The sequence below is a fragment of the Canis aureus genome, chromosome 11 (assembly GCF_053574225.1).
Source record: "Canis aureus isolate CA01 chromosome 11, VMU_Caureus_v.1.0, whole genome shotgun sequence".
Lineage (NCBI taxonomy): Eukaryota > Metazoa > Chordata > Mammalia > Carnivora > Canidae > Canis > Canis aureus.
In genome coordinates, this window is record NC_135621.1 from 24041653 (window position 1) to 24058411 (window position 16759).

General features: G+C 48.3%; 1 protein-coding gene and 1 long non-coding RNA gene across 2 annotated transcripts in view; both read left to right on the forward strand.

Annotated features, from left to right (window-relative positions):
• Window positions 1-2779, forward strand: part of LOC144323556 (uncharacterized) — a 45049-nt gene extending 42270 nt beyond the window's left edge. The window contains exon 7 of the long non-coding RNA XR_013388952.1: window positions 1155-2779. This is a non-coding gene — a long non-coding RNA (uncharacterized LOC144323556). The remainder of the gene's footprint in view (window positions 1-1154) is intronic.
• Window positions 2780-9948: 7169 nt separating this feature from the next.
• Window positions 9949-15685, forward strand: RTL6 (retrotransposon Gag like 6). The gene is made up of 2 exons (XM_077914166.1): window positions 9949-10099; window positions 10338-15685. Exon 2 carries the CDS (start codon window positions 10614-10616, stop codon window positions 11331-11333), a length of 720 nt encoding a protein of 239 aa, XP_077770292.1. The 5' UTR covers window positions 9949-10099; window positions 10338-10613; the 3' UTR covers window positions 11334-15685.
• The last annotated feature ends 1074 nt before the right edge of the window (window positions 15686-16759 follow it).

A 16759-nucleotide genomic window follows, 5' to 3' on the forward strand; every position in this document is an offset into this window, starting at 1 on the left:
ATAGGGAAACGTTGAACTTCATTCCTACAAAAGCAAGGGTGGAGCTGAAAAATTAAATGCTGAGAGCTCCAGGGGTGTACAAGTTCTGATTTTCAAATTCCATAATTGTTTTTGGAAAGTCTCAACATGTGGGAAGAATCTAGATGAGATTCCTAGTTTTAATTGGATAAATTTACTTTCTGTACAGGAACTGAGGGAAATCAAAAAGGTCTACAATTTTGCAGCATCTAAATTTAATTTTTTAAAAAACGTTCAAAAATAGCAAAGAAATGTTGAGGGGGTCAAGTTTTGGCTTATAAAAATATTTGTTGCAGAATAGTACCCCAAATGGAGTAAACATGACTGAACCCATGGACATAGTTGAGCTGGAATATTACATGTTTCAATAAAGAATAAAGGGAGCACCTGAGGGCTCAGTGGTTGAGCATCTGCCTTTGGCCCAGGGCATGACCCCAGGGTCCTGGGATCAAGTCCCACATCGAGCTCCCTGCAGGGAGCCTTCTCCCTCTGCCTTTGTCTCTGCCTCTCTCTCTGCATCTCTCATGAATAAATAAATAAAATATTTTAAAAAATAAAGAAAGAAGAGAATTGAAAATATTCTCCACTTACTAGAGTTTTTTCTGAGCTTACCTGGTACTTTAGTTCCTGTAGGAAGTGGATTTTCTTAATTATAGAGTCCGCAAGGGAGAGTTAATTGAAGATGTCAGATTGTTTAAATTTACAACCACAGAATGCAACTTGGAGTAAGAGTCCAAGTGATTTTATGACAAAATGAAGAACAGTAAGACCACATTCAAGAAAAAAGTGTGCTTTAGGAAGTATCAGCAACATGGCCAAAATTATAGGTCCATCAGGACAATAAACTAATTTGTTGGACTATACATGATGGTTCAGAAAACGCGTTGGTTTAATTATCTTGAGCGACTTGTTTTGCTCTCCACAGCAACCCAGTCTGCACGGTGATCCTGCCCACGCACAGACTTTGACGTGGCTGGCCACCCCTCCTCCTCCCTGAAGTCAATTCTTGGCTTCTGAGATCCTTCCCATCCTTTGGGTCACTCTTCACCAGGCTCCTCCTCCTTTTCTATGCACCTAAACTGTGGACTGCACAATTCCGGACACTCTTCTCATTTCTGTTCATGCTCTCTCCCTAGCTTTGGATCATCTCCTACTGACTTTTCAACGGACCTCTCCCTGCAACTCCAGAATCGCATCCAGAGCCAGCCCGACATCCCACTTGAAGGTATCAGAAAGGCCTTTCTAACTCAACTATCGGGGATGTCCTCCCCACCAAAGCGCACTTCCCATGCAGTTGTAAGAAACGATGCAGACGGACCTGGTGTGCTCTTTACTCAGTTTCCCCCAATGGCAACATCTTGCAAAACCGTAGGGCCACATCACAACCAGGATATGGACACTGATAGAGATAAGACGCAGAAGGTGCTCCTGTGGTCCTCTACAGCCACACCCACTTCCCATCCACCCTAATGCCTCCTGAAGTTTTCATTTCTTTGGGATAAACACCCAGAGGGCAATCGCTGAGTTGTATGACAGGTGCACATTTAGTTTTGTTTTTCTTTTTTAATTGCCAAACTTTTCCAGAGTGGCTGTACCATTTTACATTCCCATCAGCAACGTGTTTAGTTCCTCTGCATCCTCGCTGGCTTTTGGCGTTGTCATTGTTTTTAAGATTATCCATTTTAATAGGTGTGCAATGATAACTCATTATGGTTTTAACTTTCATTTCCTTAATGGGTAATGATGGTAGACAGTTGTTCACTTGTTTGCTTGCCAGCTGCATATCTTCTCAGGTAAAGTGTCTCTCATGCCTTCAGCCCATTTTATAATTGGATTGTTGGCTATTTTAGTTCAATTTTGAGAATTCTTTATATGTTCTAAATCCTAGTCCTTTGGTAGAATATGGTTTGCAAATATTTTCTCCCATCTCTACCTTGTGTTTTCCTCCTTTTAACAGAGTCCTTTATAGAGAACAAGTTTTAAATTGTGAGAGTCCAATTTATCAATTTTTCCTTGTATGGGCCATGCTTTTGGTGTCAAATCTAAGACTTATTTGCTAGCCCCACACTGCAAGGATTTTTATCATATGTATATGTTTTAAGTTTTATCATTTCATGTTTTAGATTTGTCTGCAATCCACTTTTGATCATTTGTATAGCAGATGAGAGGCTTAGATTGAAGTTCTTTTTAAAAAAATATATTTATGAATGTTCAATCAGTCCATCACCATTTGCTGAAAAGGTTATGTTTCCTTCATTGGATTGCTTTTGCATGCTTGTCAAAAAATCAGTTGGGCATATTTGTATGGGTCTGCTTCTGGTTTCTCTGTTCTGTTCCATTGATCTATGCATCTATCCCTCCACCAGTATAACACAGTCTATAGCTATGTAATGATTCTTGAAAGCAGGGAGATGGATTCCTCCCTACTTTATTATTTCTCAAAATGGTTTTAGTCATTCTCGTCCCTTTGCCTTTCCATATACATTTTAGAACAATCTTCTCCAGATCTACAAAAAAAATCTTGCTTGGGCTTTGATAGACACTGCATCAAACCTGTATGTCAATGTGGGGGAGAAATTACATCTTTAGTATGTGGATTCCTCCAAACCATGTCACAGTGGGGTTCTTTCTCTATTTAAGGTTTTAAAAAATTTTTGGAAAAAAAATTTTTTTGGTATTTGTTTTCTGCATTCAAATCCTGTACATATCTTGTTAGATTTACACCTGAGTAATTTTGAGTGATTGTACATGGTATTATATTTTTAATGTTGCTGTCTATGTGCTCATTGGTAGTTTATACAAATAAAATTGATTTTTGTGCATTCATCTTGTGTCTCATGACCTTGCTGATCCCACTTGTTAGTTCCAGGAAGTAGCTGTTGTTTTTGACAAATGCCTTAGGATTTTCTATGTAGACAATCATGCCAACTGGAAATAGTGACAGTTTTATTTATTCCTTTTCAATCTGCATGTATTTTATTTCCATTTTTAAAATTTTTTTTGCTTCATTGCTCTGGCTATGGGCATTGCTTTCAGCACAATGTTAAATAAAAGTGGCAAGAGGGGACATCTTTGTCTTGCTCTCAATCTTGAGGGGAAAGCATTCGGTCTTTGACCATGAAGCATAAAGTTAGTGATAGAGTTTTTGAAGATGCTCTCTATCAACTTGAGGAAGTTCCTCTCTGCTCATTTTCTTCTGTGAGTTTGATCATGAATAGCAATTGATTTTCTAAAAGGTTTATTTATTTATTTATTTATTTATTTATTTATTTATTTGACAGGGGGAGAGAGAGCACAGTAGAAGATCAGGAGAGGGAGCAGCATGCTCTCCACTGAGCAGGGAGCCGGATTTGGGGCTCAATCCCAGGACCCCGGGATCATGATCTGAGCCGAAGGCAGATGCCCTTGAGTTTTTTGAGATATAATTCACATGTAATAATTCACATTCTTTTAAAAAGAATGCAGTTTAGTGGGTTTTAGTATATTTACAATGTTGCACAACCATCAACACTATCTCCAGAACATTTTCATCAGCCCAAAGAGGAACTGTGTTTCCATTACAGTCACGCCCCATTCCCTTCCTCTTCCAAGACCCTAGCAACCACTACTCACCTTTCCATCTCTATGGATTTGCCTGTTGTGGGCATTTCACATAAATACCATCATACACATATGGTCCTTGTATCTAACTTCTTTCACTCAGGGTAATGCTGTCAAGGTTCATCCATGTTGTGGCACGGATCATATTTCTTTCCTTTGTATGGCTAATCAATATTCCGTTTTACCATGACACCACATTTATCTATTCATCAATCGGTAGATGTGTGGGTTGGTTACATTTTTAAAAATATGAATAATGCTTCTACAAACATTTATTTTCAAGTGTTTGTGTAGATCCATGTTCTCAATTATCTTGGGCACATGCCTAGGAATGGGATTTCTGGGTTATGTGGAAATTCTATGTTTCACTTTTGGAGGAGCTGCCCAACTGTTTTATGGTAGCTGCACCATTTTACATTCCTGCCGGCAGTGGATGAGGGTTCCAACTTTTCCATATCTTCACCAGCATTTGTTACTATCTTTTTAATTATAGCAGAAAGAGGGGGTGTACAGTGATAACTTGTTGTGGTTCTGAGTTGCATTTCCCTAAAGACTAATGTTTGACATCTTTTCATGTGTTTATGGGCCATTTGTAAATCTTTGGAGAAATGTCTGCTCAACTATTTTGTTCATTTAAGAAATTGAGATGTCTTTTAATCATTGAGTTATAAGAATTTTTTATATATTCTGAATATCAGACCCTTATCAGATATATGATTTGCAAATATTTTCTCCCATTCTGTAGGTTATCTTTTCACTTTCTTGATAGAATCTTTTGAAACACAAAAGTTAGGCAGCCTGGGTGGCTCAGCGGATTAGCGCCACCTTTGGTCCAGGGCCTGATCATGGAGACCTAGGATCGAGTCCCACATCGGGCTCCCTGCATGGAGCCTGCTTCTCCCTCTGCCTGTGTCTCTGCCTCTCTCTTTCTGTGTCTCTCATGAATAAATAAATAAAATCTTAAAAAAAAAAAGAAACAAAAAGTTTTTAATTTGGGAAAAATGCCATTTACCTTTTTTTTTCTGTTGTCACTTGTACTTTGATGTCATATCTAAGATGCCATTGCACGACCCAAGATTACAAAGATTTATCACTAGGTTTTCCTCAAAGACCTTGGTAGTTTTAACTCTTGCTTGGTCTTTGATCCATTTTGAGCTAATTTTTGTATCGGGTGTGAGGTAGGGAGTCTGGCTTAATTCTTTGCTATGGATAGCTAGTTTGCTCAGGAATGACTATACTTTGGTCCTCTTTTTGAAAATGATTAACTATAAATATTAGGGTTTATTTCTGGACTTTAAATTCAATCTCACTGGTTTAGACTATATATTCATTTTTTAAAAAAGATTTTATTTATTTATCAGAGAGAGAGGCAGAGTGCAAGAGCAGGGGGAGGGGCAGAGAGAGAAGTGGGCTCCTGCTGAGCAGCTAGCCCAAAGTGGGGCTCTATCCCAGGACCCTGGGATCATGACCTGAGCCAAAGGCAGACACTTAACCGGCTGAGCCCTCCAGGTGCTCCCAGACTATACATTCTTGATTGCTAGACATTTGTAGATAAGGCTTGAAGCAGTAGACTCTATCTATTGTTAAGTGCATATGTGTTCATACTTGTTGTCTCAGTGGATTGATCTTTTTACCACTACAAAGTCTCCTTCTTTTTCTCTAGTAACAATTTTTGCCTTAAAGTCTGTTTTGTTTGATGTTAGTAGAGCCAATCCAGTTCTTTTTTGGCTAATTTGAAGGATATATCATTTCCTATTCATTTACTTTCAACTTAATTTGTGTCTTTCAATTGAAAATGTGCCTTTCATAGACAGCCTTGAATTGGATCAATTGTTAAAAAACAATCCATTTTGCCAATCTTGACCTTTCAATGGGAGTGTTTAATTCATTTACATTTAATGTATTGATGATAGGGTAGGATTTACATCTGCCGATTTGTTTTCTGTATGTTCTATTTTTTTGTTTCTCTATTCCTCCACTACTGCCTTCTGAAATAGTTATGAAATAGTTATTTTCGGGATCCCTGGGTGGCGCAGCGGTTTGGCGCCTGCCTTTGGCTCAGGGCGCGATCCTGGAGACCCAGGATCGAATCCCACGTCGGGCTCCCGGTGCATGGAGCCTGCTTCTCCCTCTGCCTATGTCTCTGCGCCTCTCTCTCTCTCTGTGTAACTATCATAAATAAATAAAAATTAAAAAAAAAAAAAAAAAAAAAAGAAATAGTTATTTTCTAATGTACAATTTTTTTCTTTTTTTAAGATTTATTTATTTATTTATTCATGAGAGACGCAGAGAGAGAGAGAGAGAGGCAGAGACACAGGCAGAGGGAGAAGCAGGCTCCACGCAGGGAGCCCGACATGGGACTCGATCCCTGTTCTCCAGGATCATGCTCTGGGCCAAAGGCGGCGCTAAACCGCTGAGCCACCCGGGCTGCCGTCTAATGTACAATTTTAATGAAATAGTTATTTTGAAATATGAAAGTTATTTTCTAATGTACAATTTTTAATTTCTTTGTTTATTTTATATATTTTTGAGACCCCGCTTTGTTATTTTTCATAGAACAGGTCTGCTGGTGACGAATGGTCTCCAGTTCTATTTACTTGGGAGTGTCCCAATTTTTCCTTCATTTTTGAAAGCTGGTTTTGCTGAATATAGAATTCTTGGTTGACAGTCTTTTCTTTCAGTGTTTTGAATTTTTCCTCCCACTGCCTTCTGGCTTCCATGGTTTCTGATGAGAAACCAGATGTTTATTTTATTGATGACACTTCATACAAAATCACTTGCTTCTCTCTTGCTACTTTCAGATTCTTTGTCTTTGACTTTTGAGAGTTTGAGTATTGTCTAAAAGTTTTTACCTTCTTAGGCTGTAGCTTTCTTGGTTCTTTGGCTTGAAAGAGCAGGCTTTTGAGGGGAGATTTCTGTCTGTACCCACTGGCACTTCCAGGTTGCCAGGTTCTCTGGCTCTGCAATGTATGATGCAAAAGAATACTCAAGGAACTCACTGCTGTGAGTCCTTGGGTCCTGAACAACCTAGCCAATCTGCCTTTCTCTCTCCACTTTTTAAAGTCTCTCTCTTTTCCTTTTTTAGTTCTTTTCTGTTGTGTTTTGCTCAAAGAATAAGGAAGACTGAACTAACTCCATCTTCCTGGAACTGGAAGTTGACTTTATTGCCTTTTAAAAGGTACTTTTTCATTGCCACCTCATCTCATTACATTTTTGCCTTCCTGACCCCGACCTACCCGCCCCCCACATCATGTCTGTTCTTTTTACAAGTGTTATTACTTCGTAGCCTTATAGAGGATCCTAAATACGCTTCCTTTAAAGTCTTTTTTTAGACTGTTCTATTATTTTAATTTCACCTGGAGTTAATTTATATTATGATTATTAATTTTAGTGGCCATTATCCTTAGCATTAGATGTCTTCACGGGCTTTAGTTTTGAGTTTTAGATTCATTTTGGGATAAAATGCTATCTTTCACCTTCTGAGTGTGTGTATTCTCTGTGTACACAACCCTCCTATCCTCTAGAGCCCCCTTCCTCCTCAGTCTAGCAGTTTGGGGCTGCTCCCGTGGTGCCTGGTCCATAGTACAGAACATGTTTTTTTGTTTTGTTTTGTTTTGTTTTGTTTTTTAATTTATGATAGTCACACAGAGAGAGAGAGAGAGAGGCAGAGACACAGGCAGAGGGAGAAGCAGGCTCCATGCACCGGGAGCCCGACGTGGGATTCGATCCTGGGTCTCCAGGATCGCGCCCTGGGCCAAAGGCAGGCGCCAAACCGCTGCGCCACCCAGGGATCCCCAGAACATGTTTTATATTGGTGGTGGCGCTTCACACTTCCTGGCCCTCAGGGTCTACTTGCCAAGCCAGGGGGCTTGAGATTCATGATATTGTGTGCTCTTCCTTGTCCCAGGGTTACACCTTCATAGAAGCTGTCGCCCCCATGAAATGGTCAAAGCAGATTTTTCAGACTGCTTTCTGACATACAAGTGACCCCCTCTTTCCCCTGGCTTCAAAGAAAAAGCCTGATACTGTTGCCAGCTTTATGTCCCCATTATGCCTCAGGACCTAGCGACCAGCAGGCCTATGGCTTTGTTAAAACTCAGCAGTTTGTATTTTTGGACCACAGTGGAGTTCATCTTGTTTTTGAGCCCAGTCAGATCCTCTCAACACTTTCTTTGTACAGTTTATCATTGTTCCGTTTGGAGCAGAGAGAGCTATCTCAGAGGGTGAACCACAGATTGTCTGGGTCAGAAGCCAAATACTCTGCCCCTGCTTCTCTTATTTTTAAAACTCTATTGATTTTCATTTCACTGTTTTTATGTGATGCCACTTTATATCCTATTTGAAATAACGTGAAATACAAATAAATTACATGTTTCTTTAAATTCATGTTTCATCATTTCTGAAATGACAGTGCACCTTATATTCAATGCACCTGGAAATTTAGGATTTATAGTGTCAACCACACCTAAGATTGTCACAGATGCTTCCCTCATATGTATAGTGTTCAGGGATATGGTGACGTACAACCCTGATGCTGAGGCAGAGAGATTTATGGGGTGATTCAAAGGAGCAGACGGGGATTCCTGTGTGTGTTTGGAAGAAGTGGGAGGGCTAATGGGGTCCAAGTCAGTTTCTGCACTGACCTCAGTGGAGATGAATGCAGCTCCTGCCCCCTCTCCTTTGGAGGTTGTTTAAAGAAACACCTCTCTTGGGACGCCTGGGTGGCTCAGCAGTTGAGCACCTCCCTCCGGCTCAGGGCATGATCCTGGAGTCCTTGGATCGAGTCCCACATCGGGCTCCCTGCATGAGCCTATTTCTCCCTCTGTCTGTGTCTCTGCCTCTCTCTGTGTATCTCTCATGAATAAATAAATAAAATCTTAAAAAAAAGAAAAGAAACACCTCTCTTCCCTTATGTCCTAGAAGTTTTCATCTGGTCACGAAATGTGCACTCTTTGGCATAATGGGGTGCACACAGTTGTGAGCACTGCTAGACTATCCTATCCTCTTCAAGTACTGACACCCTCAGGTGCCAATTCCCATTTTATACAAACAAGAACTGGAAAGGTGTGAGAGAAGTGACTCTGTCCCAGGATTGCCTGAGGAATGCAGGGGCTGCCAGTGGTTCAGCCTCCTGGAAGACATGTTCTCCAAAGACTGGCATGGTGAATGTCTTTTCTCTCTGGCCATGCCCCAGCCTGGGACTGACCACCCAGAAGCCGCTTCACGGGGTCGAGCGGGGAAAAGCATCCAGATCCTCATACTCTTCATCCCAGAAACTTGACTCCGAGGCAATTACCCTGGAGAACTTGGCAGAGGAAGGGCTGGGATTTATATACAAGTAAGGTTCATAGAACTTCACAAGGAATTAAGATAGGGACGCATCAAAAGGGGCATGGCGTGCGATTTCAGTGGGACACAAGGCAATACCTGAAAATCAGGCTTTTGAAATTAATGCGAAAATGCTCAAAATTCAGTGTGCTATCAGAGTCACAAAAGTTTCGTAAGGTACAAAAATTAGTATTTTGTCACAGAATATATGGAAGGAAAATGACCGGGTGGAACTACAAAAATATTACTCTTTGTGCTCTTCAGGTGGAGGGACTCTTGAGTGATACAAAGTTGCTTCTTAAAGATTCTCTGGCGTTAGGGACGCCTGGGCGGGGCTCAGCGGCTGGGCATCTGCCCTCGGCTCAGGGCGTGACCCCAGGGTCCTAGGATCGAGTCCCGCATTGGGCTCCCTGCACGGAGTCTGCTCCTCCCTCTGCCTGTGTCTCTGCCTCTCTCTGGGTGTCTCTCGTGAATAAATAAAAATTTTAGAGGGGGGAAAAAACTTCTCTGGCATCAAAATTTGCTACAATGAATATGCATTACATTGAACTTGTATTCCAGTTACAATATGAAGAGCATGTTTCATTAAAGAAAATACGATTAGAACGTATCCAAAAAGAGCTTGGCTCGCAGCCTCGGGAAGATGCACGACAACGCGAACGCATCTCCCCTAAGAAAATAGGAGCAACGCCGGGCGTCGCTGATTGGCTGCTGCGGACGGACGCCGAGGCCGCCCTGGGAGGCGGGGCTGCGCGCGCCACTTCCGGGGCGGGGCTTCGGCCGCCGCCGCGCACGCGGGAGCGGGCGGTCTCCATGGCAACCAGCGGGGCCGGCGCGAGGCCCGCCCGCCGCCTCCGCCGCCGCCGCCGCGCCCGCCCCGCCCGCCCCGCGGCCGCCCGCGACCCGCCCTTCCCTCCGCCGCGACCCCGGCCCCGGGGCCCGCTCGCGCTCCCGCCCGAGGCCGCCTCCCGCTTCCCGCCGCCGCCGCTGCCGCCGCCCCGGCCTGACCTGACCGGGAAGCAGTTCCGCGGGCCGCCGCCGCCGTGACTCATCGGCCCGCCCGCCCGCGTCCCCCGATCGGGCCATCTTGGTCGCGGCCGGCGCGGCAGACGGAGCCGCGGAGGGAGCCGCGGAGGGAGCCGCGGAGAGCCAGGTACGCGCGCCGCCGCAGGTGCAGCCGCCCTTTGTTCTGCGCCAGGTGGGCGCGGGGCCCGCGCGGGGAGGGGGCTCGGGGCCCGGGCGCCGCCGCCCGCTCCCGCTCCCGCTCCCGTGGCCTCCCCTCCCCGCCCCCTCCCTCTCCCTCCCGCCTCCCCTCCCCCTCCCCCCGCCCCCTCCCCCTCCCCCTCCCCGCGCAGCCCTGGCGTTTCTGAAAACCTCTTTTCCTCCTGCAGGAGCAGCCCAGCCCCCGGTGCAGCCCGCCCTGGGCCCGTGGGGTTTGCGATAAAGGAGCCGCCCCCGGCCCCCGGAATCGGCGTCCCGCGGGGCCTGCACCCCCGGCGGGCCCCGGCCGCCCCGTCCGCCCCGCCCGCCCCGCCCGTGTGGTTGGGTCTTCCCGGCCTCTCCCTGGTTGCAGCCGGGGTCTCCCCACTTCCAGCAGCCCAGGTGCTCCGGTTCCCCGTGACCCCTCGCGCCCTCCAGCCCCGGCCTTTGGCTGACCTCCCGCCACCATGGTGCAACCCCAGACCTCAAAAGCCGAAGGCCCGGCCCCCGCAGCGTCCACCAATGCCCAGATGGATGACGTCATCGACACCCTGACCTCCCTGCGCCTCACCAACTCGGCGCTCCGGCGGGAGGCCTCCACCCTGCGGGCGGAGAAGGCCAACCTCACCAACATGCTGGAGAGCGTGATGGCAGAGCTGACCCTGCTGCGCACCAGGGCCCGCATCCCTGGGGCGCTGCAGATCACCCCGCCCATCTCAGCCATCACCTCCAACGGGACCCGACCCATGACCACGCCCCCGACCTCTCTGCCCGAGCCCTTTTCCGGAGACCCCGGCCAGCTGGCGGGGTTCTTGATGCAAATGGACAGGTTCATGATCTTCCAGGCCTCGCGCTTCCCCGGGGAGGCCGAGCGAGTGGCGTTCCTCGTGTCCCGGCTGACTGGGGAGGCAGAGAAGTGGGCGATCCCCCACATGCAGCCCGACAGCCCCTTGCGAAACGACTATCAGGGCTTCCTGGCCGAGTTGCGAAGAACCTACAAGTCTCCCCTGCGGCATGCGCGGCGCGCCCAAATCCGGAAGACTTGTGCCTCCAATCGGGCGGTGCGCGAGCGGCAGATGCTGTGCCGCCAGCTGGCTGCCACCGGCTCGGGGCCCTGCCCGGTGCATCCAGCCTCCAGCGGGACCAGTCCGGCGCCGGCTCTGCCCACCCGAGCTCGGGACCTCTAAGAATCGGCCACCAGCCGGGTCGCCTCTGCAGCCACGCAGACAGCATCCACCCTTTGCTACGTAGAAGAAATATCCATACGACAGCATCTCCCCTGTCTGAAGACATTCCCTCCTGCCTCTCCAGACCTGTTCCATAAGGAGACCGTCCTTCATCGCCCTTGGGCTCCCTGTCACCCACCTGGCTTCCCAGTCGTCTGTGCTAGCTTTGTACCTACAGTGCATGTGTCCCTCTCCTGCTTGCAGCCCCAGCTCTCCTGGTGACCGCCACTCTGCCGCTGGGTCACGGTGACTCCACAGCCTGTTGCGGATCACTTGGGCTGAACTCTCCCAGCCTGACTAGGTTCACGGACCTTCTTCCTCCACTCTGGCCAGGCACGCACTCCCCCCCGCCCCCCCCCCCCCCCCCCCGTGGCAGCTCCCCTCTGACAATAAGAGGGGAGCCACTTAGGCCAGGCTGGTCGCTTGTTTGGGGGACCTGGGGAGGGGAGTCTGGCTTTGCACCGTAGGTGATCACCAGCCCTGCCAGGCCTGGAGATAGCAGACAGGCAGGGCCTCGACCCTGCTGCTGTGGCCAGGTGTTCACTGCTGGGAGGCTAGTGTCAGCACTTCCGGCAGGAAGGCTTCGCTCTGCACGTGAACACAGTCAGTATGTCCCGTTGTTGCCCCCGGGAAAGACCGCAAATGCCACTCGATGGAGAAGCCCCCAGAGGATGCACCTCCAGGAATGCTGAGCTTTAGTTGCCAGTGTTCTGATAGCGCTGGGCATCCTGGGAATCTGGAACTTGCCTGCCGCAGGAGGTCATTGTGACTTTGGATCGCTGCACAGTTCCATCGAGCCACCACAGGGAGCAAGTTCATGTACATCTCTGCCTGAGGCCTGCAGCGGGTTAAGGGGAAGGCACCAGTGGTTCACTCTGCACCCCTGGGCCCCCTAGTGGGAACCACCACCAGCCGGTGTGTGCCATCCATCACCCCCCTCCTCTTTGCCCCATATCACTTGGCGATAGGCCTGTCTAGCTTGAGACCTGTTCCCATCTCCATTCAGGTGATATCTGGCTTTCACCTTAGCCCCTTCAGGCACCTACACCACCTCCGGGTCCCCAAAGCCCCGCGTAGCATGCCCTCCCCATGCCTGGGCTGTCCCATCAGGTGTCCAGCCTTGGTCTAAGAAAACACAGACTCCTAGTTGGAGACCCAAATCCTCTGGGATGCATCATGAAGCACTTACAGAAGGCGTATTTCCCCCAATGGTCCCACTGGGCCTTGGTGGCATTTGTAAAGGGGAAAGAGCTGCAGTCTACCTTGGTCCCAATGTGGAGACAGGACACAACTGGCACTTGGGTCCTAATTCTGAGGGACAGGGCTGTACCTCTTATGGTGGATGGCCTTTTGGTTCCTCACAGGGGATGCTCAGAAATCACTTTCTAAATGAGACTTGGCCAAGCCCTTTGGACCGCGATGCTCTCGCCATGTTTAATGCCAAACGAACTGCACTTACATGATGGCCTGGACCACAGGGGGAAGATGGGGTGTTTCACCCTGGGTCCATCTACCCTGTCTGAATAGTCCTGGCTTGACCACAGAAGGATAACCTCTGTACCCACCTGAAGACCTGTGTCTTGGGATACCCAGAGGTTGGGTCCTAGGGTCCTTTCTTCCTAAGAGTTTTGATGATGCTGGGGGAGGTGACTGCGTTCTCGAAGCGGCCACTGCCTTGCAAGGTCAAGGATATTCAGTGGTTGCTGGGGTTCGTGGGCCACTGCCACCCACTCATTGTAAACTCTGTTAGCCCAATTGCCCTGCTGAACAACTGCCTGACTACAGGCTTCAGGCCCCCCTGGATTCCAGCCACGGCTGTTCAGGTGGGACCATGGTGCTCATTAAGCATGAATGGGGGGGGGAGGACACACATTGGGGCCACCATTCTGGGGGGTGGGACCTTTAATGGGGGGTGTACAGATCACTTTCTCTTTGCGCTCAGTGTCTACTGTCCACCTGCTGGATGGAGGTGCCCGCAGATGAACGGGTGCAGGCATCGTGAAGGTTTCCACGGGCCCCGGGCGAGGGCAGGAGACCCAGCATGGAAGTGGAGTGGGAACTGCCATCTCGCTGACCCCTGGGCCTACCCACGCGGCACTCGGAAGTCGCATGATGCTTGCATTGTGTGTGCCCAGCGTTTTAAGTTGTGCAGCTGGGTGCAGCAGGGCCTGAGCTGCGGGGGGCGGGCTGGCTTCGCTGCCTATCGGCCCCGGCCCTCTGGACGGGGGTGTCTCGCCCGGCCCAGGCTGCTGCTCCAGCTCCCTTTGGCGTGCTGACTTGTGTTTCAGTTGTTGGTGCTTGTTTTGGGGCTCTGGGCTGCTGCTGTTGCACATCTGTGACCTGGACCACTTCCTGCAGCTTTGGAAGTGAGTAGATGGGAGGCTCAGGGGGTTGCCCCCCATCCGACTCAGAAGAAGCCCCACATGCAGGGAATCCCCTGTGGCCCTGGTGAAGACTCCCTAGGTCCCAGTGGAAGAGGAGGAGACCCAAGCGCCATGCAGTCCAGAGCCAGACTGCGGGTGGGGGAGGGTCAAGCTGAAGAAGGAGCTGGGGGAGGGGAGCTGCTTTGTACAGACTCTGGGTTGTAATTTCTCTAAATTTAAGAGAAAAGGTATGATTTATAAAAAGGACAGGCAGTTAGTAGTGTTAAACAGTGCATGTGAGGGCAAGTTTTATGTTTTTCATGGTGTTGACATCATTTGAGCTGTATTGTGGTTTCTCCGGTCTACCTGCCCTCCCATCTGGTAAGTAAGCCTCCTGGCGTAACAGGGCATCATTTGGGATGGAATTTAGACTAAGGAGTGACTTCCTGGTCGAACGAACGCATAGCGTGACCTTGGGATTAACATAATGTCCTAAAGCATTTCAGCAACTTCTAGAAAAAAGCAAAGACCTGTTTCATGGGTCCCAGGTAAGTATATGATAAGTCAGTAATGACAGGGGTGCATACCACCCTCCCCCCCCCAGAAGGTGCTGGTATGACTTTCCTGGTGCGTGGGCCCCTGCCGTCAAGCATGACCGACCACTTGCTGGGTGACCACGGTCCTGGCGGCTTGGCCCGTAGGAGAGAGAAATGTGAGGGACAGTTGGGCACGTACTTAGGCTACTTTAAGGGGGCGAGCCCTACGGGTGTATAAGAGGACACGCCCGGGGGCCACGGCCAGCAGTGGAGTTTGGGTGGGAAGAGGAGGAGGAGGAGATCCTTGCAGAAACACGAAGATGCCCAGTGCCTGGGACGCATTAGCTGGGGGCTTAGAGCTGCAGACGAGACAGGACTCCGCAGAAGGAAGTGCAGAGCACCTGTTGGTCAACAGCGTAGCTTGCCAGCCCAGGGATCGGAGTGGGTGTAGGCCAGGTCTGCTGTGTGGACAGAGACCCTGTGGCGTCTCTCGGGGTCCTAACCTGGGGTGTGGTGGTGGCTGGCACAGTGCAGCCGCGGTGCAGGAGGTGGGAGGGACCCTAGCTGCAACGTCACTAACTCCTTTCCGTGGGCGAGTAACCGTGTACTGGGTCTTTTCATTATCAAAGCAAACCTACACCTTCTAGAAATTTGGGAGAATAAGAAAGTGAGAAAGTGAAATTTGAACATTTTGGTGGCTCTCCTGCCAGGCCCCTACCTTCCTTCCCTCCCCTCCCCCCTCCATCCATCATGGTTTTTCTTCTTTTTGTTGCAACTTAGTGGTGATACTACCTTCTGTAACGATGCAATATTGTGTAGGTGTTTTCACTTGTATCAGGGGACTTCCCCTGTCACACGTTATTACTAATTTCAGTTTGACATGGCTGTGTCCTCCACCACGTAGACGGACAGTAGTGCCCGTGGTTGATCACCCATGCCGTTACTAATTTCTCACCATCAGAAATGGAAGAATGTCTTCGTGCATAACGCTTTTCCCCGATGCCAAGTTATTTCCTTAGGATAGATCCTCAGAGGTGGGATTATTGAATTAATATGAACACCTCTGATCCTCTTGTTACATACTGACGGATTGGTTTCCAGCGATGTTTGTATCCATCGACACTGCCGCCAGCCAGGATGTACGGCACTGTACCATCTCGCCAGCTCTGAGTATTATCCTCTGGCTAAATATTTGCTGATCTGAAACAATAATGAAATAGTGATACATATGAAACATAGCATTGTGTTTCAGTTTGCATTTCTTTGCTTTCTAGCAAAGTTGAACATCTTTCCATGTTAAGCAGTTGTATTTTCTCTTTTGTGGATCGTCCGTGTCATTTGCTCTTATCTACCGGGGTCTGATAAATTTGTATGAGCTTGTTATATATTAAAGATATTAACCTGTTGTGTGTCATATTTGCTGTCCATGTGTCCAGTTTTCTACCTTTGTGTGTGTCTTAATTGAAATTTTGACTTCTTATAGAGCCGATCCACTCTCGTTGGGCACAGTGCCCACTAGCCTCTAACCCAACAACACGACGCAGACACATAGGTTTTGTCCCTTTGGCTCATGGCTGTATCATCGTACCTGTAACAACACGACGTGGTAGGCACTCCATACACCTGTGGCAGGTTGTTACATGGGTGGATGTGCTGGGTGCTGGGGGTCTGCGGATGGGTATAACAGGCCCAGCCCACATGTCTGCGGACCGAGAGCAGTTCTCCAACCTTTGGGTCTCAGTCCCTTTGCACCGTTGAAAATCACTTAGGACCCCAAAGAGCTTTTGCTTAGGTAGATCTTACTTACCAATGTTCACCATGTTAAAATGGAGAATGTCTGAAAATATTATTTTGAAAGCAAACTCATTACATGACAGCACGAGTAGCATATTTTAATGAAAACTGTCTTATTTCCCAGAACAAAACAAAACAAAAAACGAGTCAGAAGAGTGACATTGTTCTGCTTTTTTTTTTTTTTTTTTTTTTTTTTGCAAATTTCTTTGAAGCCTGGCTCAATGGAAGACAGCTGGAGTCGCACACCCGCTTCTGCACTCAATCTCTTGCAAGATCGCTTCTCACGTAGCCTCTGAAAAATTCCATTGCGCACCCATGAGATAGACTGAAAAAGGCCGAGACAATTCAAGCATTATTACAAAACCAATTTCCTATCACAGACCCCCCTCCGAGCCTCCTGCCCACTCAGTACCGCTAGTCTAAGAAGAGACAGGCCTCGGCAGGTCTGCAGACACCTACATCCTTTGTGGTTTCTTTCAGTGTTTTATTTTTTGAGGTTTCAGTGTTTTATTTATTGTTTTGAGGGCATCTATTTGAGAGGGGGAGAGTGAGAGCGTGAGCAGGGAGAGGGGGAGGAGAGGGGAAGCAGACTCCCCATGGAGTGGGGAGCCAGACACGGGGCTGGATCCCAGGACCTTGAGACCATGACCTGAGCAGAAGGCAGACGCTTAACTGACTGAGCCACCCGGGTGCC